The sequence below is a fragment of the Mobula hypostoma genome, chromosome X2 (assembly GCF_963921235.1).
Source record: "Mobula hypostoma chromosome X2, sMobHyp1.1, whole genome shotgun sequence".
NCBI lineage: Eukaryota > Metazoa > Chordata > Chondrichthyes > Myliobatiformes > Myliobatidae > Mobula > Mobula hypostoma.
This window is the reverse complement of record NC_086129.1, coordinates 45,748,360-45,775,794: the sequence shown is the minus strand read 5'-3', so window position 1 is coordinate 45,775,794 and position 27,435 is coordinate 45,748,360. Positions and strand designations below refer to the sequence as shown.

General features: G+C 41.1%; 1 protein-coding gene across 1 annotated transcript in view; it reads right to left on the bottom strand.

The window, feature by feature from the left end:
* Positions 1-27,435, bottom strand: part of dscaml1 (Down syndrome cell adhesion molecule like 1) — a 786,587-nt gene that overhangs the window by 253,636 nt on the left and 505,516 nt on the right. Inside the window, exon 12 of the mRNA XM_063038255.1 lies at positions 1,290-1,489. Coding sequence (XP_062894325.1) covers positions 1,290-1,489 — 200 coding nt within the window. The remainder of the gene's footprint in view (positions 1-1,289; positions 1,490-27,435) is intronic.

Here is a 27,435-nt window from a genome sequence, read left to right as displayed (position 1 = left end):
AGCTTTGGGATTAAACCTAATCAGCGCTGAGATATTTCTCACTTGGTGTTCATTGTTCATTATTCAGTTTTAATCTGACTCGGCAACTTGAGGAAGAAAATTGTTGATTAAGCTGGAGCTGAAGTTCTGATGATCTATGAAAAATCTGTGGGTCATCAATTTCCTCAGCTGATGGCCCTTGACTCTTACAGGCAGCAAGTATTAAGCCATAAGCACTACTGATCCTGCAAATGGTGGAAATTTTGAACAATACATACAAAATGCTGGAGGAACTCAGCAAGCTTCCCACCACCTTCTTATTCTGGCTTCTTCCCCCTTCCTTTCCAATCTTGATGAAGGGTCTTGGCCTGAACATTGACTATTAATACTGTCATTCAACCATTTCATCTTCACTTATCACTCCATCCCAGCCTACTCCCGTTACTCTCTTTTAAGTGACACCTTTCGCCCTCACACATCAGGCTTTGCCTTGGTTTATCAACTACTACATTCACAATTTTGATCAATCTCTGTGTAAAGACATTTCTTCAAAATTCCTCATCAGATTTATTAACGGCCATTATATCTCCACAGTGCCTTGTTCTGAACTTCTCTCAAAAGACAGAAACATTTTCTCCACCAGCCTGTCATTAAGGATTCAGAGATATACCACAGAAACAGGCCCTTCAACCCAGCGAATCTGTGCTGACCATCAACCACCATGTACACTAATCCTACATTAATCCTCCTCTCGCTGCATTCTATCAACTTCATCCAGACTTTACCACTCACCCACACACAACGGAAAATTTGCAGTGTCCAACTAATCTGAACTAATGGGGCGCAGTGGGAGTGTAATGGTTAGCACGATGCTATTACAGCTCGTTCAGAATTCAATTTTAATGCCGTCTGTAAGAAGTTCATATGTTCTTCCTGTGAGCATATGTGTTTCCTCTGGGTGCTCTGGTTTCCTCCCACAGTCCAAAGATGTACTGTTTAGTAGATTAGTTGATCATTGTAAATTGTCCTGTGATTAGGCTAGGATTAAATCAGTCGGTTGCTGGACAGTGCGGCTCATCGGGCCAGAAGGGCCTGTTCTGCACTGTATCTCTAAATAAATAATCTACTAACCCTCATATTTTGGGAATGTGGGAGCATCCAGCACCCAGAGGAAACCCCGCAAACTCACAGGAAGAATGTGCAAACTTCTCACAGCCAGCACCTGAGGTCAGGATTGAACCCAGGTCTCTGGTGTTGTGGGCTGCACCATTTATCAGCCCAACTGAATGAATAAATCATCGATAACCTACCTTCAGGGTGGAGACAACCTCTTCCCCATTGTCCTTGGTAGCCACTGAGTATCGGAACATTCTGTCTGGATCAATCACTGTGTCCTCCTTCTCCCAGCGAATGATAATGGGCCGTTCTCCACGGGCTGTGCAGTTAAGCTCCTTGTTCTGGCCCTTGATGGCGATGGTGGTGTTGGGGTGGGAAGTAATCATAGCTGGGACTGGATAAAAGATGAAAAAATATACAACAGTTCACTCTATGTGAGTACCAGACCACAGTCAAGTTGATGGTGAGGCTACAAAACAATGCTGTGACCATTACAGCGAAAATTAATTTTAGTGAACAAAAATCAGAAAGGGCAGACACCAAAAAACTGAAATGAAAATAGAAAACGGTGGTCAGACATCGGCTGTGGAAAGAGAAACAGAATCACATTTCCAGTAATGGATCCTTCATCAGAACTCAGAACAGGGAAAACACAATTTATATTTATTTTGCATTGAGCTTGAAGGGAGAGATAGAGTCAGAGTCATACAGCAGGGAAACAAACCCTTCGGCCTAACTCGACCATGCTAATCGTGTTGGCCAGTGAGTATGGAGAGAACATAGGGAACTTCTCCATAGGTTGAGGCTAGCTTACCATGGAGAAGTTATTGATGTCATCATCTAGTTGATGGGTTAATGAGGGCATTCACAGAAAGAAACATAAAGACTGTTGAATATTTCCAGCATTTTGTTTCCATAAGCTGATTTCAGTGTTTATAACTAAATGAATATCCACTCAGTGGCCCCTTTATCAGATACCTCCAGTGCCTAATAAAGTAGCCACTGAGTGTATGTTCATGGTCTTCTGCTGCTGTAGCCCATCCACTTCATGGTTCAATGTGTTGTTCATTCAGAGACGCCCTTCTGCACAGGAGATCAGCAGTTTCTGAGATACTCAAACCACCCCATCTAGCACCAACAATCATTCCACGGTCTAAATCACTTACCGTGTTTATAAAAAATATTCCCCCCCCCCCCGGAAGTTTTTGTGCTTTATGTTTGTAATTAATTTAGATCATTTTGCAGATATCTGTTTTCACTTTGACACAAAAGAGTCTTTTCTGTTGACCAGTGTCAAAACAGCCAGATTAAATCCACTGTGATTCAATGCTGTAAAATAATAAAACCTGCTTTGTCAAAGGCAGGTCGTGCCTTATGAGCCTGATTGAATTTTTTGACGATGTGACTAACACATTGATGAAGGTAGAGCAGTAGGTGTAATGTATATGGATTTCAGCAAGGCATTTGATAAGGTACCCCATGCAAGGTATATTGACAAAGTAAGGAGGCATGGGATCCAAGGGGACATTGCTTTGTGGATCCAGAACTGGCTTGCCCACAGAAGGCAAAGAGTGGTTGTAGACGGGTCATATTCTGCATGGAGGCCGGTGACCAGTGGTGTGCCTCAGGGATCTGTTCTGGGACCCTTACTCTTTGTGATTTTTATAAATGACCTGGATGAGGAAGTGGAGGGATGGGTTAGTAAATTTGCTGATGACACTAAGTTTGGCCATGTTGTGGATAGTGTGGAGGGCTGTCAGAGGTTACAGTGGGACATTGATAGGATGCAAAACAGATTCATTCCTTTCTGATTCTGGGTCGACGGACATTTGGCGTTTTTTGCATCCTCAGGAAAAAGATTTTTCTTTTTTTTCACATGTTCACCATTCCTATTCAAGAATTGATTATTTCTTTATTGATTCTCGTCTTATTTCTTCAGTGATTAAATGTGATTATGACTCTATAACCATTTCAGATCATTCTCCACTTAAGCTTTCTATTAAAATTCTGGCCAATATACAAAATAATAGACAATGGCGTTTTAATTCGCTGTTGCTTCAGGACTCGGACTTTGTTAACTTTATGAATGAACAGATTGATCTTTTTTTTACAATTAACTATACAGAGGATATTTCTGTGAACATTCTTTGGGACACTTTTAAAGCTTATATTCGTGGTCAGATTATGTCGTATTCTGCTGCTTTGAGGAAGAAGCTGAAGCAGGAGGAGTTGGTAATTGTGGACAAGATTAAGGAAGTTGATAAGAAATATGTTATAGCTCCTTCTGAGGAGTTATATAAACAAAGAACTGAACTTCAAATGGAACACAGTTTATTACTCTCGTCCTCGATTGTAAACCAATTAAAGAAAACAAGAAGTGAATTTTATGTACACAGTGACAAAATTGGTAAACTGTTGGCTAATCAACTGAAGTCTAATTATGCTAAATCTCAAATTAATCAGATTTATAACCAAAATGACCGACTGATACTTGATCATGTGGGGATTAATCAAACCTGTGATTTTTATTCTTCCTTATATCAATCAGAGTCTCCTCGAGATTCTAAATATATGAATGATTTTTTAGATAATTTAGACTTCCCTGAGATTTCACAGGATATGTCTTCTATGTTAGATACTCCTATTACCAAGGATGAGATTAAGAATGTTATTTTCTCTATGAATTTGGGGAAAGCTCCTGGCCCTGATGGGTTTACCGTAGAATTTTATACATGTTTTGCTCCTTCATTAATCCCTTGGTTCTGTAGGGTTTTTGAGGCTTCATTAAAACTTGGTAAACTTCCTGAATCTTTCAATAGAGCGTCAATTTCTCTAATATTAAAGAAGGATAAAGATCCTGCTCAATGTGCATCTTATAGACCAATATCTTTATTAAATGTTGATTCTAAAGTTTTTTCTAAGTTATTAGCAAATAGATTAGAAAAAGTACTTCCTTCTATTATTTCAGAAGACCAAACAGGTTTTATTAAAGGTCGTTACTCTTTTTATAATATTCGCACACTGTTAAATATTGATTATACTCCCTCACAAAATGTTCCTGAGTGTGTTATCTCTTTAGATGCTGAGAAAGCTTTTGATAGAGTAGAATGGCCTTATTTATTTAAGGTGCTTGAAATGTTTAATTTTAGCTCGAAATTTATATCCTGGATTAAACTGTTATATCATTCTCCTGTGGCCTCGGTCCGTACTAACTCTTTAAGTTCACCTTTTTTCCCTCTTTTTCGGGGTACTCGACAAGGTTGTCCTCTTAGTCCTTTATTATTTGATATTGCATTAGAACCTCTTGCAATTGCCATTCGAGAATCTCCAAATATTACTGGGATAACTCGGGGCTTAAAGTCCCATAAAATATCACTCTATGCTGATAACTTACTTTTATATATTTCTAATCCTCAAAAATCCATCCCGGCTGTTTTAGAGCTATTAGCACAATTTGGTCTTTTTTCAGGTTATAAATTAAATCTTAGCAAGCGTGAACTTTTCCCGATTAATAAACAACTTTCCTTATATTATAATTTTCCATTTAAATTGATTAATAATTATTTTTCATATCTTGGGATTAAAATTACTTGTAAATACAAAGATTTATTTAAGATTAACTTTTTACCATTAATAGACCATATTATTCAACTTTCATCTAAATGGTTTCCTTTATATTTAACTTTGATTGGTCGTATTAATGCAGTTAAGATGTTTTTTTGCCAAAATTTTTATATATATTTCAGGCATTACCAATCTTTGTTCCAAAATCTTTTTTTGACAAAGTCGACTCTAAAATTTCTTCATTTATTTGGCAAAATAAAAACCCGAGACTGGGTAAAATACATTTACAGAAAGCTAAGAGAGATGGAGGTTTAGCATTACCTAACTTTAGATTTTATTATTGGGCAATTAATATTCGACATATGAAATTCTGGTTACTTGACCAGGATATACTATCCATTCCTAAATGGGTAGCATTGGAATTACAATCTGTTCAGGATTATACACTTGGCTCTATTTTAGGTTCCTCTCTTCCTTTTGATTTGAAACGCCTTAAACAGGTGTCTAACCCGATAGTTAAATATACCTTACGTATTTGGTTTCAATTCAGAAAATTTTTTGATCTTAATCAATTTGGGTTAGCGATTCCTATTTTAGGTAACATACTTTTTCCTCCCTCTTTTGAGGATCGTGCTTTTCAAATTTGGAAGACTAAGGGTATTTCACGGTTTTTGGATTTATTTTTAGATGGTTCCCTTATGTCTTTTGAACAATTATCTAATAAATATAACTTATCAAGAATACATTTTTTTAGATATTTACAAGTTAGAAACTTCCTGAGTACTATACTTTCTTCCTTTCCAATGCTTCCTCCTACATACATTTTAGATACTATAATTAATCTTAATCCATGTCAGAAAGGTGCATCGGCTATGATTTATAATATTATTATGAAACTTAGGAAAGCTCCATTTGATAAGATTAGGGTAGATTGGGAACAGGAATTGGGTTCTATCATTTCCGTGGATGACTGGGGGCAGATTTTACAATTAGTCAATACTTCCTCTATCTGTGCTAAACATTCCCTAATTCAATTTAAAGTTGTTCATAGAGCACATATGTCCAAAGATAAGTTAGCGCGCTTTTATTCTCATATTAATCCTTTTTGTGATAGATGTCCGGGGCAGATAGCCTCTTTAACTCATATGTTTTGGTCTTGCCCTATTCTGGAAACTTTTTGGAGAGACATTTTTAATATTATCTCCAAGGTATTGAATATAGATAGCTCTCCTCACCCTATTACTGCTATCTTTGGACTACCTAAAATTTCCAGTAATCTTTCCCCTTCAGCCCGTAGAATGATTGCATTTCTTACTTTAATGGCGAAAAGATGTATCTTACAACATTGGAAAGAGCTTAATGCTCCAACTACCTTTTTTTGGTTTTCTCAGACGATATTATACTTGAATTTGGAGAAAATTAGAAGCAATCTTTATGACTCCTCATTTAAATTTGAACAGACCTGGAGATCTTTTATTCAATATTTTCATTTAATGTAATATATACCCTTCTTGTTTTTTTTACTGTTTTTAATGGAGGTCGGGATTGAGGACGTGATTTTAAGTTTTTTAACTCTGTTTGGTTTCAAGTTAGCCCATTGCTTTGCTTTGCTTTTAGTTAGTTGCACGGTGGTTTTTTTGGGGGTTTTTTTTTTCCTTTTCTCTATTGATATATATATAAAAATTAGTATACTATTATGTTACCTTGGTATGTTATGTTTAAATTACATTGTTTGTAGTATTTTTTTTGTATTAATATCTTCTGTAATTTTATTATATTCTAACAGTGTATTAGTGCCTATATGGCTTACCTTTTTGTATACTTATTCAATAAAAAGATTTAAAAAGAAAGAAAAGGATGCAAAACAGGGCTGAGAAGTGGCAGATGGAGTTCAACCCAGATAAGTGTGAAGTGGTTCATTCAGGTAGGTCAAATATGATGGCAGAATATAGTATTAATGGTAAGACTCTTGGCAGTGTGGAAGATCAGAGGGATCTTGGGGTCCGAGTCCATAGGACCCTCAAAGTTGCTGCGCAGGTTGACTCTGTGGTTAAGAAGGCATACGGTGCATTGGCCTTCATCAACTGTGGGATTGAGTTTAAGAGCCGAGAGGTTAATTTTGTAGCTATATAGGACCCTGGTCAGACCCCACTTCGAGTACTGTACTCAGTTCTGTTCGCCTCACTACAGGAAGGATGTGGAAGTCATAGGAAGGGTGCAGAGGAGATTTACAAGGATGTTGCCTGAATTGGGGAGCATGCCTCATGAGAATAGGTTGAGTGAACTCGGCCTTTTTTCCTTGGAGTGATGGAGGATGAGAAGTGATCTGATAGAGGTGTATAAGATGATGAGAGGCATTGATCGTATGGATAGTCAGAGGCTTTTTCCCAGGGCTGAAATGTCTAACACGAGGGCATAGTTTTAAGGTGCTTGGAGGTAGATACAGAGGAGATGTCAGGGGTAAGTTTTTTTACGCAGAGAGTGGTGAGGGTGTGGAATGGGCTGCCAGTGACGGTGGTGGAGGCGGAACCAATAGGGTCTTTTAAGAGACTCTTGGATAGGTGCATGGAGCTTAGAAAAATAGAGGGCTATGGGTAACCCTAGGTAATCTCTAAGAAGGTAGGAACGTGTTTGGCACAGCTATGAGGGCTGAAGGGCCTGTACTGTGCTGTAGGTTTTCTATGTTTCTATGAAAACTTCCAAGGAGAGTGAATACTTTTTATATGCTCTGTAGATCACATTTCTTTCCCATTCTGATATTTTGTCTGAACAATAACTGAATCTCTTGACCATGTCTGCATGCTCTCAGTTGCTGCCACATGATTGGATGATTAGATAATTTGTATGAATGAGCAGGTGTACAGGTGTACCTAATAAAGCAGCCACTGAGTGCACATTGGATTCATTATTTTGTCAATGTACCAGATGGCTACAAATGGCAGAGTATATTGATCATTATGTGTATTGTTTTAAAAAAATGTTTGTTTATTGACAAATGTGAGCATTACCTGCATGGCCAGCATTCATTACCCATCTCCAATTGCCCTCAGTAAGATAGTGTTGAGAGCTTATTTCAACCATTGATGCCTGTGTGATGATTGTATTTCCACAGCACTATGCATATTTTCCCCCTTTTTCTCTTTCAGCTGTTGCTTAGCCCACTGAACATTTACAGCATTTTCTGTTTTTTTTATTACAGTTTAGTACAGGAGTGGATGATGTTACTTATCCCTTCCAATATGCTCCAGCTCTTTTGTGCAACTGCCTATAATTGATGTCTCTTTCCAGTAAATTCCTGTAGCCCTGTAAAAACCTCTCTTTCAAATATTTTCACATTACTAGTTAATTTTCTTCCTTCATCATTTCAGGTAATACATTCATACATTCCAGGCCATAACAACCTCCTGTGATATGAATGCTTCCTCCTGTCTTATGACCTTTTGGTCTAAGGTCAGATCTTGATATTAAATGTTCATTTGGCCGCATGGTGCCAGGGATTTGAATGACACAGCCTGACTAGCTGAAGTGACTCAGTCTAATCCATGTCTCAGTGCTGTGAATGGTGATCTGGGAGAGACTGTGAGTGATCTGGTCCACAGAGCATGTGATCTCAGACCCAGTGCAAAGTGCTTGAATCTTCACTACCCTCTGAGAAAACCAAGGAACCTACCCAGTTGTAGAAGATCTTATCAAGGGTAGTTAGCAAATGTTCAGAATTCAAAGTAATTTTATGATCAAAGTACATATATGTTATCATATACCACTTTGAGATTCATTTTCTTGCAGGCATTTACTGGAAATAAGGAAATACAGTAGAAGTTATGAAGAACTACACATGAAGAACAAAGACTGACAAACAGCCAATATGCAAAAGAAGACAAACTGTGCAAATAAAAATGAATACGGAGAACAAGAATTGTAAATAGTCTTTGATAGTGAGTCAGTTATAGAATCAGTTCAGAATAGTGGTGATTGAAGTTATCCAAGCCAGTTTAGGAGCCTGATATTAGAAGGGTAATAATGCTTCCTGAACCTGGTGGTGTGGTATCTAAGGCTTTTGTATCTCCTACCCAATGGTAATGCAAGAAGAGAGATGGCCTGGATGGTGAGGGTCCTCGTTGATGGACGCTGCTTTCTTGTGGCAGTGATCCATATAGATGTATTCAATGGTGGGGAGGGCTTTGCCTGCGATGGACTAGGCTGTATCCATTACTTTCTGTTGCCTTTTCCATTCCTGAGCATTGGTGCTGTCAATGTCCCATAAAATAATTTTAATTGTACTGATTATCTTTTTTCAGATTCCTGTGGTGTGGTCAGCATCGTTGGACAGGGCCCTGAATTAAATGAATAAGCAACGGAGGAAACAACAGGAATGCTTCTTCCCAGAGTTCCACATGCCAGGAAGTGAGGACTGAATACTGACATATGTCTCTCTCTTTAATCAGCTCAACGGTGCTGATACAACCTTTGTTTGGCTAATGAGGAATTAAATTATTCATGTACTACTTTCATTAAATATTTCAATTAGTAATAAAATTAATAATGAGTCCATAAACTTTTATGTACACAAAATAATGGCTGCTCCTGTTTTGTGCTTAGAAGAGCTATTTCAGGCAGCTAACTACAGGAGCCACAATAGATTATACTAATAAAACCTTCCAGATGATAGCCCCAAGCCAACTGGACTGTACTCCAGTAACTGAAGACAGCAGGTTACATTGGAAACGGGCCGTTAATCTTACTTTAGGAAAACAAATCCTGCTTTCAGTAAAGTCATTTTTCATCTGTGGAGTTGGAAAATGTTCTACAATCCTGGGGTATCTGCCTTGTTACTGTGGTTAATCCAGTCACTCATTTATGAATAAAAGACCCTGCAGATACATTTACTGTGACAAAATGGAGGGCTAGGGAGACAGGAAGAAATGACATTGTATTCAGGGGAAGTGCAAACTATTATCTGTAAAACAGGAAATGGCATCTTCCCTGAGAATTTCTTCATCCCAATTTTCCCTTTTTACTTCTTGGAAAACCTGTATGATGCAGTTCTCTTTTCACAACTTGCATGACAGCTCTTCATGTTACTCTGAAGGGTGTGTGTCTGTGTGTGTGTGTGGGGTGGGGGGGTGGCTTGAACCACCTCAGGTCATAGTGCTCAGTACAGCTATGGATCTAATATGCAAAGAAGTTGGGTACATTAAAAAACAATGCCAATTTAAATCAATTTCATCAAATATTGCATGGTGCTTTGCAGAGGTATCAGATGAACTTTGTTGCACAGTCACACAGAGAGACACTGAGCCTTTTGTCCAGAAGTAGGTTGAAGGTGTAGGGTTTAATAATTGAATTTAAGATGGAAAGAGAAGCAAAGGGGTGGAGAGCTTTAGGAAATGAATCTCAGAATCCAGGGCCTTGGCAACTGATGAATCAGCCACTATTGGGGACCAATTAAACTTCTGTGTGATCAACAGAATTGGAGGATTACAAATTTCGAAAGATCATTATGGAGCTGGAGAGATTGGAAGGATATGACCTGCAACATCCAGTCCTACTGAATGATGATGGATTTCTTGGCAATGTCTTTGGATGGGATTCTTACTCTCAGATTTGTTACTGCTGGTACTTCACTCTCTGTAGTATAGTTTGAAATACCACCTCTGTGGTTGGCAGAAACTCACAGTCCCATCGGGGTTTTCACTCGTGAAGAGTAGAAACAGATGATCATATTGGCCTTTGTCCTCTTAACACATTTCAACTTGGGACACCTGATAAAGCTCCCCATATGACAGAAAGACTGCCAACAATTGCTGGATCTGTTTCACTGGAGTGCAGTGCATTGTGCTCTGATTTGCCTTGTTATTCATGTCGTGAAAAGGCCCATGTCTATTTGCACTTTACATGTGTTTGGTGGAGGAGGTAAAATGGAGAAAAGTCCCCAAAGTTTCCACATACTAGAAATTTTCATTTACTCAATGTTACACTTAATAAAACACCTATGGAAAATTCCATTCCAATTTGAAGATTGAAGAGTAACTGTTGCACAGAGCCACTGACTGAGGAGTAATCATTGGCCAGAGCACCAGGAATAACGGTCTTGTTCTTTCTGTCATTAATAACTTCAATATATATTAAATAAAGAAAATCAATCAGAATCTGAATTAATGTGATGATATTTCTGGTAATACAATATTCCTTCTCTGGCAGGTCAACTCAGAATCTTCGTTCATGTTCTGAAGCAACTGGAATAATCTGTGGATTACTGCAAAAGTCAAACCTCAATGAAAGAGAAGGCTGAGGGGTGAATTAATGAAAGGGCTACCACAAGGGAAGCAAATAGAATGGATGTATTGAAGGGGATAATACATAAAGGACACAGGAAAATAGTAACTGAAATAGGATATCAGTCCTTCAAACTTGTCCTGCCATTGAATATGGCATAACTCAAGCATTTTCTTCCTTTCTGCCACAGACCCATCATCTTCAATCCTCTGATCTTTCGAAAAAAAATCTCATGCTACTAATGTGCTAGCTTCCAAAATTGTCAAAGGCAGAGAACTCCAGAGATTCATCACTCTCTATGAAAAGAAATTTCTATATATTTTGTTTTAAATGACCTGCCCCTTATCATGAAACAATCTCATTCTGTTTAAGATTCTCCCACTCATAAGAACAGTTTAACATCTATTCCAATGCCCCTTATGTGCTTCAACAAGATCACCCTTCATTCTTTTAAACTTCAAGAAATACAGATCCAACCGTTGAGCCTCTATCGAAAGGACAACACTCTCATCCCAGAAGGTAGTCTGGTGAATCATATTTGTACCGTCTCAAATGCTATTATATACTTTCCAGGATATGGGGACCAAAACTGTACATAGTTTTCCATTTACGGCCCTACAAACACCCTGTGTGATAGCACAATACTTCCCTATTTCTAAACTACAACCATTTTGCAAGGGAAAAGAACAAAAAGTAAATCTGACAGAATTCAATGAAGTGGGGTGGGAAGGAGAGGATTATATGGAGTATAATCCATCATGGAATCCATTAAGGTTAAATGGTTGCTTCTGAAGCACAGGAACAATTAATTTAGTGACATATTACTGCATAAGTAGGACTTTGCATCACGCTACTGAGGGTCCAAGAACTAGAAAAGAAACAAGTGTGCATTCTAATGAAAGATCATCGACTTGAAATGTTACCTTAGTTTATCCCTACACATATGCTGCTTAACCTGCTGAACACGTCCAGCATTTTCTTACCCATTTGAGATTTTCTGAGTGGTTTTGGGTAGGCGGCCACAGTAAGATCAATATATCAAGGATCATTAACTGATTAGACCAGCAATGTCTGTAGAAAACAGATTTGTTTTTTGACAAAGTAGTTTAAATTCTAAAACACGAGGCTGTCTGTTCCATTTCTGTGCCTTTGGGCAGATAATCAGTCCATAAGTATTACACACAGCTGAGGCTGCAGAGTGGAAAATTTGGTCCTTTTTGAGTCCTTGATTGGAATAGGAACAACAGGAGGCTTGGACTAAACCACACGTTTACCAGCAAACTGACTCCTCTAAAATTTTTATTCCTTGGAGACAAGCCTTATAATAAATGAGAAGAAATGTTGAGCACTGAGTCTGATGTGGATTCCCAGACCTCAGGCTGCTTCTCTTCATTCTGCTTTCTGCTGCTGGAATTATTTCCACAATGCCCAAGCGAGTTGTGTGCTGTAAGCTAGCCTCAGGCCCAGGCATGCAAAGTGTGGCTCTAAATATACATCACTAAGCAGTCAGGTCAGAGTACAGGATGGAATTCATGTCACAGCATTCCAGGGGCATGTGTTAAGCGTGCACTCTTCCACAGTAACTACTGACCATGCAGACTCTCACACCCAAACTGTAAACACAGGCGGCACGGTAGTGCATTGCTTTGCAGTGTCAGTCAATGATCAGCAAATGGGGTTCAATTCCCACTACTGTCTGTAAGGAGTTTGTATGTTCTGCCTGTGACCACATGGGTTTCCTCCCACATTCCAAATACATACAGTTAAAGTTAGTGAGTAGTGGGCATGCTATGTTAGCACTGGAAGTGTGGCAACACTTGCGAGCCGACCAGCACAATCCTTGCTGATTTGATTTGAAGCAAGTGACACAATTCCCTCAACAGACAAAAAATACTGGAGGAACTTGGCAGGCTAGGCAGCATCTATGGAAAAAAGTAAACAGTTGACTGTACTCTTTTCCATAGACACTGTCTGACCTGCTGAGTTCCTCTAGCATTTTGTGTGTGTTACTTGGATTTCCAGCATATGCAGATTTTTTCTTCTTCGTGATTGGACACAATTCACTACCTGCTTTGATGTGCATATAACAAATAAAGCCTATCTTTAATGATCCTATTTGTCCAAAATCTAGCAAATTCCTGCACATACCCCTTCTTTTTAGAAGCATATTTGGTTTTGAAGGTATAGTGCAGAGGAGTACTTCTGCAAATTTTCAGAGAAAGATCTTGCAATGACCCAATACAGGTGTCCCCTGCTTTTCGAACGTTCACTTTACGAAACCTCACTGTTACGAAAGACCTACATTAGTACCCTGTTTTTGCTTTCAGAAGGTGTTTTCACTGTTACAAAAAAAAACAGCACGCGATAAAAAATTCAGCGCGTGATAAAAGGCAGCAGGTGCCCCAAGCACCCATTTGCAAGATGAGTTCTATGGTGTCGGAAAAGCCTAAAAGAGCTCGTAAGGGTGTTACACAGTGTAAAACTAGACATAGTTAAGCGTTTCGATCGTGGTGAACGAAGTAAGGACAACGTGAGTTTGGCTTGTGGAAGCTGACGAACATGATGTTGAAAAGGTTTTGGCATCCCATGACCAAGAACTGATAGATGAAGAGCTGGTGCAATTGGAAGAGGAAAGGATAACAATCAAAACCGAATGCAGTAGCGAAATGAACGTGAAGCAACTGCGTGAGATTTTCGCTGCAATGATAAGTATGACTTTAATTTTGAAAGGGTACGTAGGTTTAGGAGATATTTGCAGCATGGTTTGAGACCTTACAAAGAACTGTGTGATAGAAAAATGCGCGAGGCTCAGCAGTCAAGCAAGCCTTCCACATCAGCCACAGCAGACGACGAACCTCGACCTTCGACATCGAGACGGGCAGTCATAGGAGAAGATGAGCTGCCTGCTCTAATGGAAATGGATGATGAGATGACACCCCAGTGTCCCACCACCCCAACACCCAGGCTGCGGACAGATACCATATCGATTCGTGGAGAATGCAGCAGCAGCCGGGAGGCACACAGCACATCTTTAAGAAAAAAGCCAAAATAGACATGCTAATTAACTAGGTGCCGCCCCACACTTAAACATCGGCCCAGATCAAAGGCGATGCAATCGGCACTGATCTGGGCCGACAATTACATGCCGGACAGCACCTAATTAATTAGCATGTTTATTTCGACTTTTTTCTTAATGACATGCTGGATGCCTCCCGGCTACCGCTGGACCTCTGCATGCTTCATGGTTCGGTATCTGTTGGTGGCCTGGAGGGTGGGGGCCACTGCACCACCCAACCTGCGACGACTCAGTGTAACACACCATCATTAGTGTGCTCGGCGCTGTCTTCCCGATTCCCGTAAGTGATACTACACTGTACATACATTATTTCTACTTTATATCGGCTGTGTATTTTTACGTGTTATTTGGTATGATTTGGCAGCTTCATAGCTTAAAGGCTACTGGAGAGCGCTTGCGCCGTGTTTCTGCCGAGAGCACTTGCGTGAGATTTTCTGCCGACGGCGTTTGCGTAAGACTTTCGCTACGGAGAACAGTTCAGTAATGATTGTGGAAAAGTATTTCTACTTTATATAGGCTGTGTATTTATCATATCATTCCTGCTTTTACTATGTGTTACTGTTATTTTAGGTTTTATGTGTTATTTGGCATGATTTAGTAGGTTATTTTTGGGTCTGCGAACGCTCACAGGCTTTTCCCATATAAATAAATGGTAGTTGCTTCTTCGCTTTACGACATTTCGGCTTACGAACCATTTCATAGGAACGTGCTACCTTCAGATGGCGGGAGAAACCGGCAGTGATATTTGAGGGAATAAATAATGGCCAGGGTGCTGGAAGGAATTGCCTTGCTGCTCTTTCAGAATGCACCATCGGATGGTTGAGCCCTCACAGAAACAGCAGATGATGCCAAGAATGAGAAGAGGTCTTAATGTAATTTACGAAGTTTGTGTAGGGCCTCCTTGGGCCTGTGGAATCTAGGACCAGAGGCCTTGGCTTCAGAACAAGAGAGGGAAACTGGTTATCAATGAGAAAAATAGAAATTTCTTCACTCTGAAGATGGTAAACCTTTGGTATTTTCTACCTTGCAGGGCAGTATTCATCCAGAATACAAATCAATGAAAAATCTGCTATGACCCTGATGAATGGTGGACCAGGTTAGGTGGCCAACTCCCACTCCTCCTGCTAATATTGTTCTATTCTTAATGCAAGAAATGTTTAGAATATGACATTTCTGAACATAAGAAATGGAAGAAGCAGTGACACATACAGCTCCTCACACCCACTGAATAAGATATTAGCCTTGTACCTAATCTCCATTCTAATTCCCTTTGTTTCTGAAAATCACTCATTGAATACATCCAAGGATGGAGTATAATTGAGAATTTCAAAATTTTACTGGAATTTTCCTTTCAGCTCACCTACATTTAGTTAACCTCTGACTTTGAGACTACCATGATCGTCCATCCTTCCTATTCAAGATTCCCTCTACTGAGGAAGAGCCTCTGTATCTCCCATATCATTCCCACTCATATCTGCATCTATTCTTCTGAAATCACACAAGCAAAGATTGATCTTACTCAATATCTACACCAAAGGTAACCAACCTCCTCATCCCCAGAATTCCTTGAAAGTGGCATCATAATTTACAAATTATGATAGGCTTATAATTTCTAGAAAGTGGTGTCACATGTTGATAGGGTCATAGAAAATTTTTTTGGCACATTGGCCTTCATCAATCAAAGTGCTGAGTAGAGGAGTTGGGATGTTACGTTGAAGTTGTATAAGAATTTGATGAAACCGAATTTGGAGCACAGTGCGTGGTTCTGGTCACCTACCTAGAGGAAAGATATCAATAGAACTGAAATGTGCTGTAATATTCTGTGGTTCTATGGTTCTATGGTTCTAAAGACTACAGGGAAAGTTTACAAGGACATTCCTGGGACTTGAGTATCTGAGTTATAGGGAAACATTGAATATGTAGGACTTTATTTCCGAAGCGTAGGAGATTTGATGGAGACATACAAAATTATGAAGGCATAAATAAGATTAATGCAAGCAGGCCTTTCCCACTGAGGTTGGGTGAATGAAGAATTAGTGGTTATAGGTTAAAGGTGAAATGTTGAGGAGGAACCTGAGGGGGAACTTCTTCACTCAGAGGGTGCTGAGAGTGTGAATACAAGCTGTCTGCAGAAGTGGTGGATGTGGGTTTGATTGCAATATTGAAGAAAAGTTTAGATAAGAACATGGATGGAAGGGGTATGGAGGGCTATGGTCCTGGTACAGGTCATTGGCAGTAGGCAGAACAACAGTTCAGCATGGACTAGGTGGACCAAAGGGCCTGTTTCTGTGCTGTAGTGCTCTGGGACTCTTTGAGACTCACCCTGAATAATCAACACTGCACTGAATCTGGGTAGGCTGATCTTCCTACAACTATGGAAAACAAAGCTACACACAGTACTTAAAATGTTACAATTGGTGAGACTCTGGTCACTTGGCTATAGGAAGGATGCCATTAAGATGGAAAGGGGCCAGAAAAGATTTACAAAGATGTGGCCAATACTGAGTTATAAGGAGAGGCTAGATACTTTGACTATTTTCCCTGGAGAGGTGACATAATAGAGGCATATAAATTTCTAAGGGGTGTATATAAGGTGAATGGTCACAGTCTTTTTTGCAAGAGAAGGAAAGTCTAAAGCTAGAGAACATAAGCTTAAGATGAGAGGGGAAAGGTTGAAATGAGACCACGGGGGTTACTGTTTCAGGCAGAGAGTAGTGAATACATAGAATAAACTGTCTGAGGAAGCTGTAGAAGCAAATACAATAATTGTGTTTAATACACATTTGTACAGGTACATGGAAAGTAAAGACCTAGGAACATATTGGCCAAACACAGACAAATGGGACTTGGTTGGATGGCATTGACAGGTTAGGCCTGTTTCTATGCTGTATGACTCCATGACATCTCACTGAAACCTTATACAATTAGGAGTGCAAGACTATTTGCCGTCCTAATTACCTGCACGTTAGTTTGGCACCAGGGTCTGGGATATCTCAGGTTGAGTCCTCAGCATTCTTAAGTAGGAGGGTAAACAGCCAGAGACCATAGTCCATGTAGGTACCAATGTTATAGGTAGGACAAGTGTCGAGGTTCTGCATAGGGAATGAGGTGCCAAGTTAAAGGGCAGGACCTCCAGGGTTGTGATCTCAGGATTACTACCCATACCAGAACACTGGCAGAGATGACAGCAGAACCACAATGGCTGGAATTTCTGGAAGCAATTGGAAGGCACAGGATATATACATCCCAAAGAGGAAGAAGTATTCTAAAGGAAAGTTGACACAACTATGACTGACAAGAGAATTCAAAGCCAACATAAAAGCCAAAGAGAGGGCATGTAATAAACCAAATATCACTGGGAAGTCAGAGGATTGGAAAACTTTTAAAAATCAACAGAAGCCAACTAAAATGTCATTTAGATAAAGATGGAATACAAAGGAAAGCTATCCAATAACATTAAAGAGGATACCAAAAGTTTCTTCAGATACATAAACTATTAACGAAAAGTAAGAGTGGATATTGGACCACTGGAAAACGATGCTGGAGAGACGGTAATGGGGAACAATGAAATAATGGATGAACTGAATAAGTATTTTGCAGCAACCTTCACTGTGGAAGACACTAGCAGTCTGGTGGAAGTTCCAGGTGTTGGGGACATGAAATGTGTGAAGTTACCATAACTAGAGAGAAGGTTCTTGAGAAACTGAAAGGTCTGAAGGTGGGTAAGTCACCTGGACCAGATGGTGTACACCCCAGAGTGGCTGAAGAGATTGTGGACGCATTAGTACTGATCTTTCAAGAATCAGTAGGTTCTGGAATGGTTCCAGGTAATTCTTCAAGAAGGAAGAGGGGCAGAGAAAAGGAAACTATAGGCCAGTTAGTTTGATCTCAGTGGTTGGGAAGATGATGGAGACGATTACTAAGGATGATGTCTCAGGGTACTTGAAGGCACTTGATAAAATAGGCCATAGCCAGCATGGTCTCCTCAAGGGGAAATCTTGCCTGACAAATCTGTGTTGGAAGCAATTCTTTTTATATTTTTGTCAATGATTTGGATGATGGAATTCATGGCTCTGTTGCAAAGTTTGCAGACAATATGAAGATAGGTGGAGGGACAGATAGTTTTCAGGAAGTAGAGAGACTACAGAAGGACTTAGACTGATTAGCAGAATGTGCAAAGAAGCGGCAGATGGAATATGGTGTCGGGAAGTATATGGTCATGCACTTGGTAGAAGAAATGAAAATGTAGACTATTTTCTAAATGGAAAAAATACACAAAATTGAGGTTCAAAGGGACTTGGGAGTCCTTGTACAGGATTCTCTAAAGGTAAGTTTGCAGTTTGGGTCAGTGTTGAGGAAGGCAAATGCGATGTTAGCTGACTGAGTATGTAGTGATGGTCAACTCTCCCCCATTTATACTAATCCTGACTATTCCCATTTTTATTGTTCCATATTCTTATCATCTTCTACAGATTCGACCACTTACGGGACTAGTGCAGGTGAGTACCTTGGATGAGGTGGGCCAAAGAGCTTGCTTCCATGTTATCAAAGACCAAAGTAAGTTGCAGAGAGTTGTAAAATTAGTTGGCTCCATCATAGGTACTAGCCTCCATAGTATCCGCAACATCTTCAAGGAGCGGTGTCTCAGAAAGGCAGCGTCCAATATTAAGGACCTCCAGCACCCAGGGCATGCCCTTTTCTCACTGTTGTCATCAGGTAGGAGGTACAGAAGCCTGAAGACACACACTCAATGATTCAGGAACAGCTTCTTCCCCTCTGCCGTCCGATTCCTAAATGGACATTGAACCCTTGGACACTACCTCACTACTTTTTTTTCTATTATTTCTGTTATTTTGCACTGCTTATTTTAAGTTAACTATTTAACAGACATATATATACTTACTGTGCTTCAGGTTATTTTCTCTATATTCATTTATCATGTATTTCATTGCACTGCTGTTGTAAAGTTAGCGAATTTCACAATATACAGTATGCCGGTGATATTAAACCAGATTCTGATTCTGAGCTCACTCTATGATGCGATGGCCTACAAAGAGAAATTTACAGTGGCTACTTAACCTGCGCATCTTAGGGATGTGGGAAGAAACTGGAGCGCTTGGAAAAAATCCATGTGGTCACAAGGAAAATAAGAAGACATGGCCAAGACAGCACCTGGCCCAGACAGCACCTGGGTCTCTAGTCCTGTGAAGCAGAGGTTCTACTAGTTGCACCACCATCCCACAACGGTTGGCTGAAACAGATGATTCATCTCTAAATGCCTTGACCTGGGACTCAACACCACCATTTGCAGTTGGATCCTTGACTTCCTGATCAACAGACATTGAGGATAGGCAGCAACACTTCTGCCATGATTAGTCTCAACACTGGTGTGCCCCAAGGCTGCATCCACACTCCCTGTACAAGCATAACTGATTCTGCTCTACTTTCATCGACAATTTTTTAAAAAAAGATTAGCTTTATTTGTCACATGTATATTGAAAGATCAAAACATACAGTGCAATGTATCTTTTTGTATCAACAACCCAAACAGTCCTAGGATTTTGATGGGGACAGACCACCAGTGCTAACAACAGGAATTCTGCAGATGCTGGAATTTCAAGCAGCACACATCAAAGTTGCTGGTGAACGCAGTAGGCCAGGCAGCACCTCTAGGAAGAGGTACAGTCAACGTTTCAGGCCGAGACCCTTAGTCAAGACTAACTGAAAGAAGAGATAGTAAGAGATTTGAAAGTGGGAGGGGGAGGGGGAGATCCAAAATGCTAGGAGAAGACAGGAGGGGGAGGAATGGAGCCAAGAGCTGGACAGGTGATTGGCAAAAGGGATATGAGAGGATCACGGAACAGGAGGTCCGGGAAGAAAGAAAAGGGGGAGGGGGGAATCCCAGAGGATGGGCAAGGGGTATAGTGAGAGGGACAGAGGGAGAAAAAGGATAGAGAGAGAGAGAGAGAGAGAGAGAGAGAGAGAAAATTAATAATAATAAATAAATAAATAACGGATCTTCACCTCCCCTTCGTACCCCATCCGTTATTTATTTATATAACCATACAACCATATAACAATTACAGCACGGAAACAGGCCATGTTGGCCCTTCTAGTCCATGCCGAACTCTTACTCTCACCTAGTGACACTAACCTGCACTCAGCCCATAACCCTCCATTCCTTTCCTGTCCATATAGCTATCCAGTTTAACTTTAAACGACAACATTGAACTTGCCTCAACCACTTCTGCTGGAAGCTCATTCCACATAGCTACCACTCCCTGAGTAAAGAAGTTCCCCCTCATGTTACCTCTAAACTTTTGCCTTTTAACTCTCAACTCATGTCCTCTTGTTTGAATCTCCCCTACTCTCAATGGAAAAAGCCTATCCACGTCAACTCGATCTATCCCTCTTATAATATTAAGTACCTCTATCAAGTCCCCCCTCAACCTTCTACGTTCCAAAGAATAAAGACTCAACTTGTTCAACCTTTCTCTGTAACTTAGGTGATGAAACCCAGGTAACATTCTGGTAAATCTTCTCTGTACTCTCTCTATTTTCTTGACATCTTTCCTATAATTTGGTTACCAAAACTGTACACACTACTCCAAATTTGGCCTCACCAATGCCTTGTACAATTTCAACATTACATCCCAACTCCTATACTCAATGCTCTGATTTATAAAGGCCAGCATACCAAAAGCTTTCTTCACCACCCCATCCACATGAGATTCCACCTTCAGGGAAATATGTACCATTATTCCTAGATCCCTCTGTTCTACTGCATTCTTCAATGTCCTATTTTGATTAGTCCTACCAAATGTCCTATGTATGTCCTATTTTGATTAGCCCTACCAAAGTGAAGCACCTCACATTTATCAGCATTAAACTCCATCTGCCATCTTTCAGACCACTCTTCTAACTGGCCTAAATCTCTCTGCAAGCTTTGAAAACCTACTATCTTAGTATCATCTGTAGACTTACTAATCCAATTTACCACCCCATCATCCAGATCATTATGTATATGACAAACAACATTGGACCCAGTACAGATCCCTGAGGTACACCACTAGTCACCGGCCTCCATTCTGACAAACAGTTTTCCACCACCACTCTCTGGTGTCTCCCATCCAGCCACTGCTGAATCCATTTTACTACTTCAATATTAATACCTAACGATTGAACCTTCCTAACCAACCTTCCGTGTGGGACCTTGTCAAAGGCCTTACTGAAGTCCATATAGGCAACATCCACCGCTTTACACTCGTCTACATTCGTAGTAACCTCTTCAAAAAATTCAATAAGATTTGTCAAACATGACCTTCCATGCATATTTATAAATATTTATTTATTTATTTATAAATCTGTGGTTCCTTGTCCATTCATCCCTTCCAAATAATCTCCTGAAGGCACTTAACCCTGCAAGTGCCCTAAGCGCCTATTCACCTCCTCCTTCACCTCCATTCAGGGTCCTAAATAATCTTCCCAGGTGAGGCAACACTTCACCTGTGGATCTCCTGGGGTTGTCCATTTTGTCTGGTGCTCCCGATGCGGTATCCTCTACATTGGTGAGACCCGTCATAAATTAGGGGATCGCTTCATTGAGCACCTCCACTTCATTCATCAAAAGTAGAACTTCCCGGTGGCCAAACGTTTTAATTCTCATTCCCATTTCTGTTCCAACATGTTAGTCCATGGGCTCCTCTTTTGCCAAGATGAAGCCATCCTCAGGGTGGAGGAGCAACATCTTATATTCCCATTCAGTAGCCTTTAACCTGATGTCATGAGTATTGATTTTCCCTTCCGGTAAAAAAATTTACCCTCCCCTTCCCCCTTCTTCTATTCCCCACTCTGGCCTCTCTCTTCTCATTTGCCATTCACCTCATCCTTCCCTTTCTCCCATGGTCCACTCTCCTCTCCTATCAGATTCCTTCCTCTCCGGCCCTTTACCTTTCCCACCCACCTGGCTTCACCTAACGCCTTCGAGCTATTCTCCTTCCCCTCCCCCCTCATGTCTTCCCCCTTCATTTCTAGTCCTGAAAAAGGATCTTGGACCAAAACGTCGACTGTGTTTTTCCTTGTACTACCTTGATGTACTGATGTGATGAAATAGTCTGTTTGGGTGGCATGCAGAACAGCTTTTCAGTGAAGCTCAGTACATGTGACAATATTAAAGCAATATATAAAAAGAGACTTTAAGTTCATATTTCAACCAAATGATACTACATTCAACAATGTAAGATTTCTATTTGCGGTGCAACATCAGCTCAAGTCCCTTGAGTAGAACTTGACTGGACATTTGGACTCAAAAATTGAAACCAATTCCTCCACAGCACATGGCAATTATTTGCCCTCATGGCAAGCTATGTTGCTTTTCTGGGACATGGCAAGGACAAAAAATAAATAAAATATTTATTATAGAATCATCATAGGTCTCCTTCATGGAGCAAGTGGTATCATGTTCCATTAAATTAGATCACCCCATTAAAAGCATGATGGTCTTTTGCCCATTGGCCAATAAACAGTAAGGCAGTACATCAGCTTGCACTTGAGATCCTTGAGAAGAGGTTGTGTCAGTTCGGGCAAGACAGCACCAAGTAAAATGTGGAACTAGGTCAAGTTCGGGATCTGAGAGCAGGGAAGAAGTATAAAACAGAGACTATTCAACCACATTATTACTGATTCTCCACCTAACACTTTGAGAACATGGGATAATTTATTTTATTGGCCGAGTCTCAGGTACAATCACACTTGAGCTGTAGAATCCACCAATTAGACTACAAATCGACTTCTGGGCAACATATTGCTAAAGGAATGTGATGGCAGTGGAGTGGGTGCAAATGAGATTTACAAGGTGTGACCAGGATTGGAGAATCTTACACATACGGGAAGATTGCCCTGGCTGGGATTGCTTTCCTTGGAGCAGTGAGGATGGAGTAGAGAGTTTATCTAGCTGGTAAAAGGTGGATGAAGTGCATTCTTCTAAGCAAGAATATGATGAACAAGGGATCATTAATCATGGCAGTGCAGTAGTTAGCGTGATGCTATTACAGCTCGAAGTGTTCCGCAGTTCGGAGTTCAATTCTGGCGCCCTCTATAAGGAGTTTTTGTACATTTTCCCCGTGATTGCAGGGTGCTCTGGTTTCCTCCCACAGCCCAAAGATGTACCAGTTAGTAGGTTAATTAGTCATTGTAAATTGTCCCATGATTAGGCGAGGGTTAAATAGGTGGATTGCTGGGCAGCACAGCTCGGTAGATCAGAAGGGCCTGTTCTGCGTTGTATCTCTAAATAAATAAATTTTAAAACAGTTGGCAGAAGGTAAGGACTTAATTTCATTCTAGAGGCAGTGGTGGTCTGGATATGCTATGTACAAATACACCTAGTGTACACATGGAGACAAATTCCTTTAACTCATTGACTAAAAGTGTAATAGAGAGAGACATTATACTTGAAAATCACCTTCAGTGTCATAACTATAGAATCATAGAACTAGAGGTGGGAATGGGATAAAGCAGGATAATCTTTTCATATGACAAGGAGTTGTTGGAATAAATGGCCTCATTCTGATCTTGAGATACATATCTGTAGCAGTTACCATCCAGTCTGAGACTCCTCCAGGCTCCTCCCAAATGCCAGAATTTTGCTGTTTTCATTTCGAGGTCTTGCTAGACCACGTACTTCTTTTGGTTAAGTGTATGAGTGAGTAATTCACCAAAGAGTTGCAGTCTTCCCTCCAATTCCACGACCCCACTCACACCCTCCATCCATAACCGCATCATAACACAGAGGGAGACTAGAAACTCACATTCAGCTCTTAACCTTCAGCTGGTGGTAATAAGCACTCAGCCTTGAATCCATCATTCATACAGAGGAACACACACAAAATGCTGGGGGAGCTCAGCAGGTCAGGCAGCATCTATGGAGAGGAATAAACAGTCAACGTTTTAGGCCCAGACCCTTCATCAGACTCAAGATTCACAACGACTAGCACACATGACTTGTGGTGAGGACTGCATACCATCTCAGACTTCAAAACCAAACGTCGTGGTGCCGCCAACATCGCAACCTCTCTTCCAGATGAGCTCATCCTCTTTTACGTTAGGTTCGATGTCGCTAACTCTGAGCCTCCGAGGAAACCCACCGCCACAACCTACAACCGGTCATCTCTGAGGCTGAGGTACGCAGATGTTTCCAACGGATGGACAGTCGCTAGGCTGTGGGACCGGACGGCATCCCAGGGCGAGTACTCAGGATGTGCACAGCACAACTGGCAGGTGTGTTTACAGACATTTTTAATCTCTCCCTCTCCCAGTGTAGAGTGCCCTCCTACTTCAAACATCCACCATTGTCCCTGTATCAAAAAAGGCCAAGGTAACATGCCTGAATGACTGGCGTCCTGTTGCACCCTCCTCAATAATAAGCAAATGCTTTGAGAGGCTGGTCAAGGATTACATCTGCAGCTTGCTACCACCCACACTGGACCCCCTACAATTCACCTACCGACACAACCAATCAACAGATGATGCAATAGCCACTGCTCTACACACCGTCCGTACACATCTGGAGAAGAAGGATGCTTATGTGAGAATGCTGTTCTTGACCTCGGCCTTGACCCTGCCTTGTGCAGCTGGATCCTGGACTTCCTGTCAGATCGCTGGCAGGTTGTAAGAGTGGGCTCTGTCACCTCTGCCCCTCTGACCCTCTGACCCTCAACACAGGTGCCCCTCAGGGCTGCGTACTAAGTTCCCTCCTTTACTCCTTGTATACCCATGACTGTATCGCCACCCACAGCTCCAATCTGCTAATTAAATTTGCCAACAACACTACGTTGATTGGCCTTATCTCAAACAATAACGAGGTGGCCTACAGGGAAAAAGTCATTTCTCTGACACAGTGGTGTCAAGAAAACAACCTCTCCCTCAATGTTGCAAAAACAAAGGAGCTGGTTGTGGATTACAGGAGGAATGGAGACGGCTAACCCCAATGGACATCAATGGATCTGGGGTTGAGAGGGTGAACAGCTTTAAGTTCCTCGGCATCCACATCACCGAGGACCTCACGTGGTCTGTATACACCAGCTGTGTGGTGAAAAGGGCACAACAGCGCCTCTTTCACCTCAGACGGTTGAGGAAGTTTCGTATGAGCACCCAATTTCTAAGAACTTTCTACAGGGGCACAATTGAGAGCATCCTGACTGGCTGCATCACTGCCTGGTATGGGAAATGTACTTCTCTCAATCACAGGACTCTGCAGAGAGTGGTGTGGACAGCCCAGTGCATCTGCAGTTGTGAACTTCTTATGATTCAGGACATTTACAAGGACAGGTGTGTAAAAAGGGCCCGTAGGATCATTGGAGACCCGAGTCACCCCAACCACAATCTATCCCAGCTGCTACCATCCGGGAAACGGTACCGCAACATAAAAGCCAGGACCAACAGGCTCCGGGACAGCTTCTTCCACCAGGCCATTAGACTGATTAACTCACGTTGATTTGAGTGTATTTCTATGTTATATTGACTGTTCCGTTTATTATAAACTATTATGATTGCACATTGTACATTTAGATGGAGACGTATTGTAAGGATTTTTACTCCTCAAGTATGTGGAGGACGTAACAAATAAAGTCAATTCAATTCAATTCAATTCAATTCAATCAGGACTGGGAAGGAAAAGGGAAGGAGCCAGAATAAGAGGGTGGAGGGAGGGAAAGGAGTACAAGTTGGCAGGTGATAGGTGAGACCAGGTGAGAGGGAAGGTGGGTGGCGTACAGGTGATGAAGTGAGAAGCTGGGAGGTGATAGGTGAAAAAAGTAAAGGGCTGGAGAAGAAGGGATCTGATAGGAGAGGAGAGTGGACCGTGGGTGAAAGGGAAGAAGGAGGGACACCAGTGAGAGGCAATAGGCAGGTGAGGAGAAGAGAAGGGATAAGAGGGGAGCCACAATGGGGAATGAGAAAAGAGAGAAGGGGGAGGGAGAGTGAAATTACCAGAAGTAAGAGAAACCAATGTTCATACTGTCAGGTTAGAGGCTACCCAGTCAGAATAGGAGGTGTTGCTTCTCCACCTGACAGTAGCCACATTATGGCAGTAGAAGAGGCCATTGACTGACATGTCAGAATGGGAATGGGGAGTAGAATTAAAATAGTTGATCAGCGGGCAGCCTGCCTGCTGTGGATGCAGCAATGTTGCTCGATGATATGGTCCCGCAATCTACAGTATGTTGGGTCTCTTTTTACTCGTTTTGTAGATAAAACAGTTATTGGGTTTGAGGCAGTGAGAAAAATCTAATATCAAATTCTTATTTCACAGCCTTTCAAGATAGAAACCTAAGTAGTCACCTCTGGAGCTAGGGGAGAGGCACTTTGAATCAAATAATGAATAGTGTTAAAGCTCTCTCCGCGCTTCTAATGGTGCTCATTAAAACAAACTAAAGACTACATTACAGGCGGCATCACATAAATCTCAGGGCAGATATTGGAAAAAAAAGGCTGTTTGCAACCAGATAGCTACAGAAAGCCTGGTACATGATGCAACAAAAGCAACTCTTACTTCAGACAGGAGCCAGTCAATGATACTGTACGTTCAGGAAAGGACATTATACAGAGTAAAGAGGGGATGATCCATTCACTAATGTTGGTCCTTCATTTGACTGTCTCTAATTGCAAACCAAGGCATAAGAAACAGCAGATGATGGAATCTACAGCAAGGCACAATCTGCTGGAGGAACTCAGTGGCTGAAGCAGCTTTGGTGGAGGGAAAGAAACTGGATGGCACAGTAACATAGCAGTTAATGTTACACTATTACAGCACCAGCTGTAAGATTGGGATCCAACTCCCACCACTGTCTTTAAAAAGTTTGTTCATTCTCACCATTACCATGTGGGTTTCCTCCCACAATCCAAAGATCCAAAGACGTAGCAGTTAGGGTTAGTGAGTTGGGGGGCACACTACATTGGCACTGGAAGTGACACTTGCAGGCTGCCCAGTGCAATTTGCTGATTTGGTTTGATGCAAACAACAAATTTTGCTGTATATTTCAATATATAATTGACAAATAAAGCTCATCCTTAGATTTTTTTAAATATAATGCTTTGGGTCCTGATGCAAGGGCCTCGGCCAGAAACATCAACTGTTCATTTACCTCCACAGATGCTGCCTGATCTTTTGGGTTCCCGCAAATTTCCAGCATCTGCAGTCTTCCTTGTGCTTCCAGCATCATTTTCCATTTTCTACCATCAAACCAATTCTGTAGACAGCTCTCCTTGGATTTCAACAGCAGCCTACCATGTAGAACCTTCTCAAAGGTTTTAAAGAAGCTCATGTAGACTATGTCTACCACCCCACCCTCATCAACCCTCTTGGTTTCTTTTGCAAAAAACTCAATGAAATTCATGAGAAATGATTTCCCACACACAAAGCCATTTTG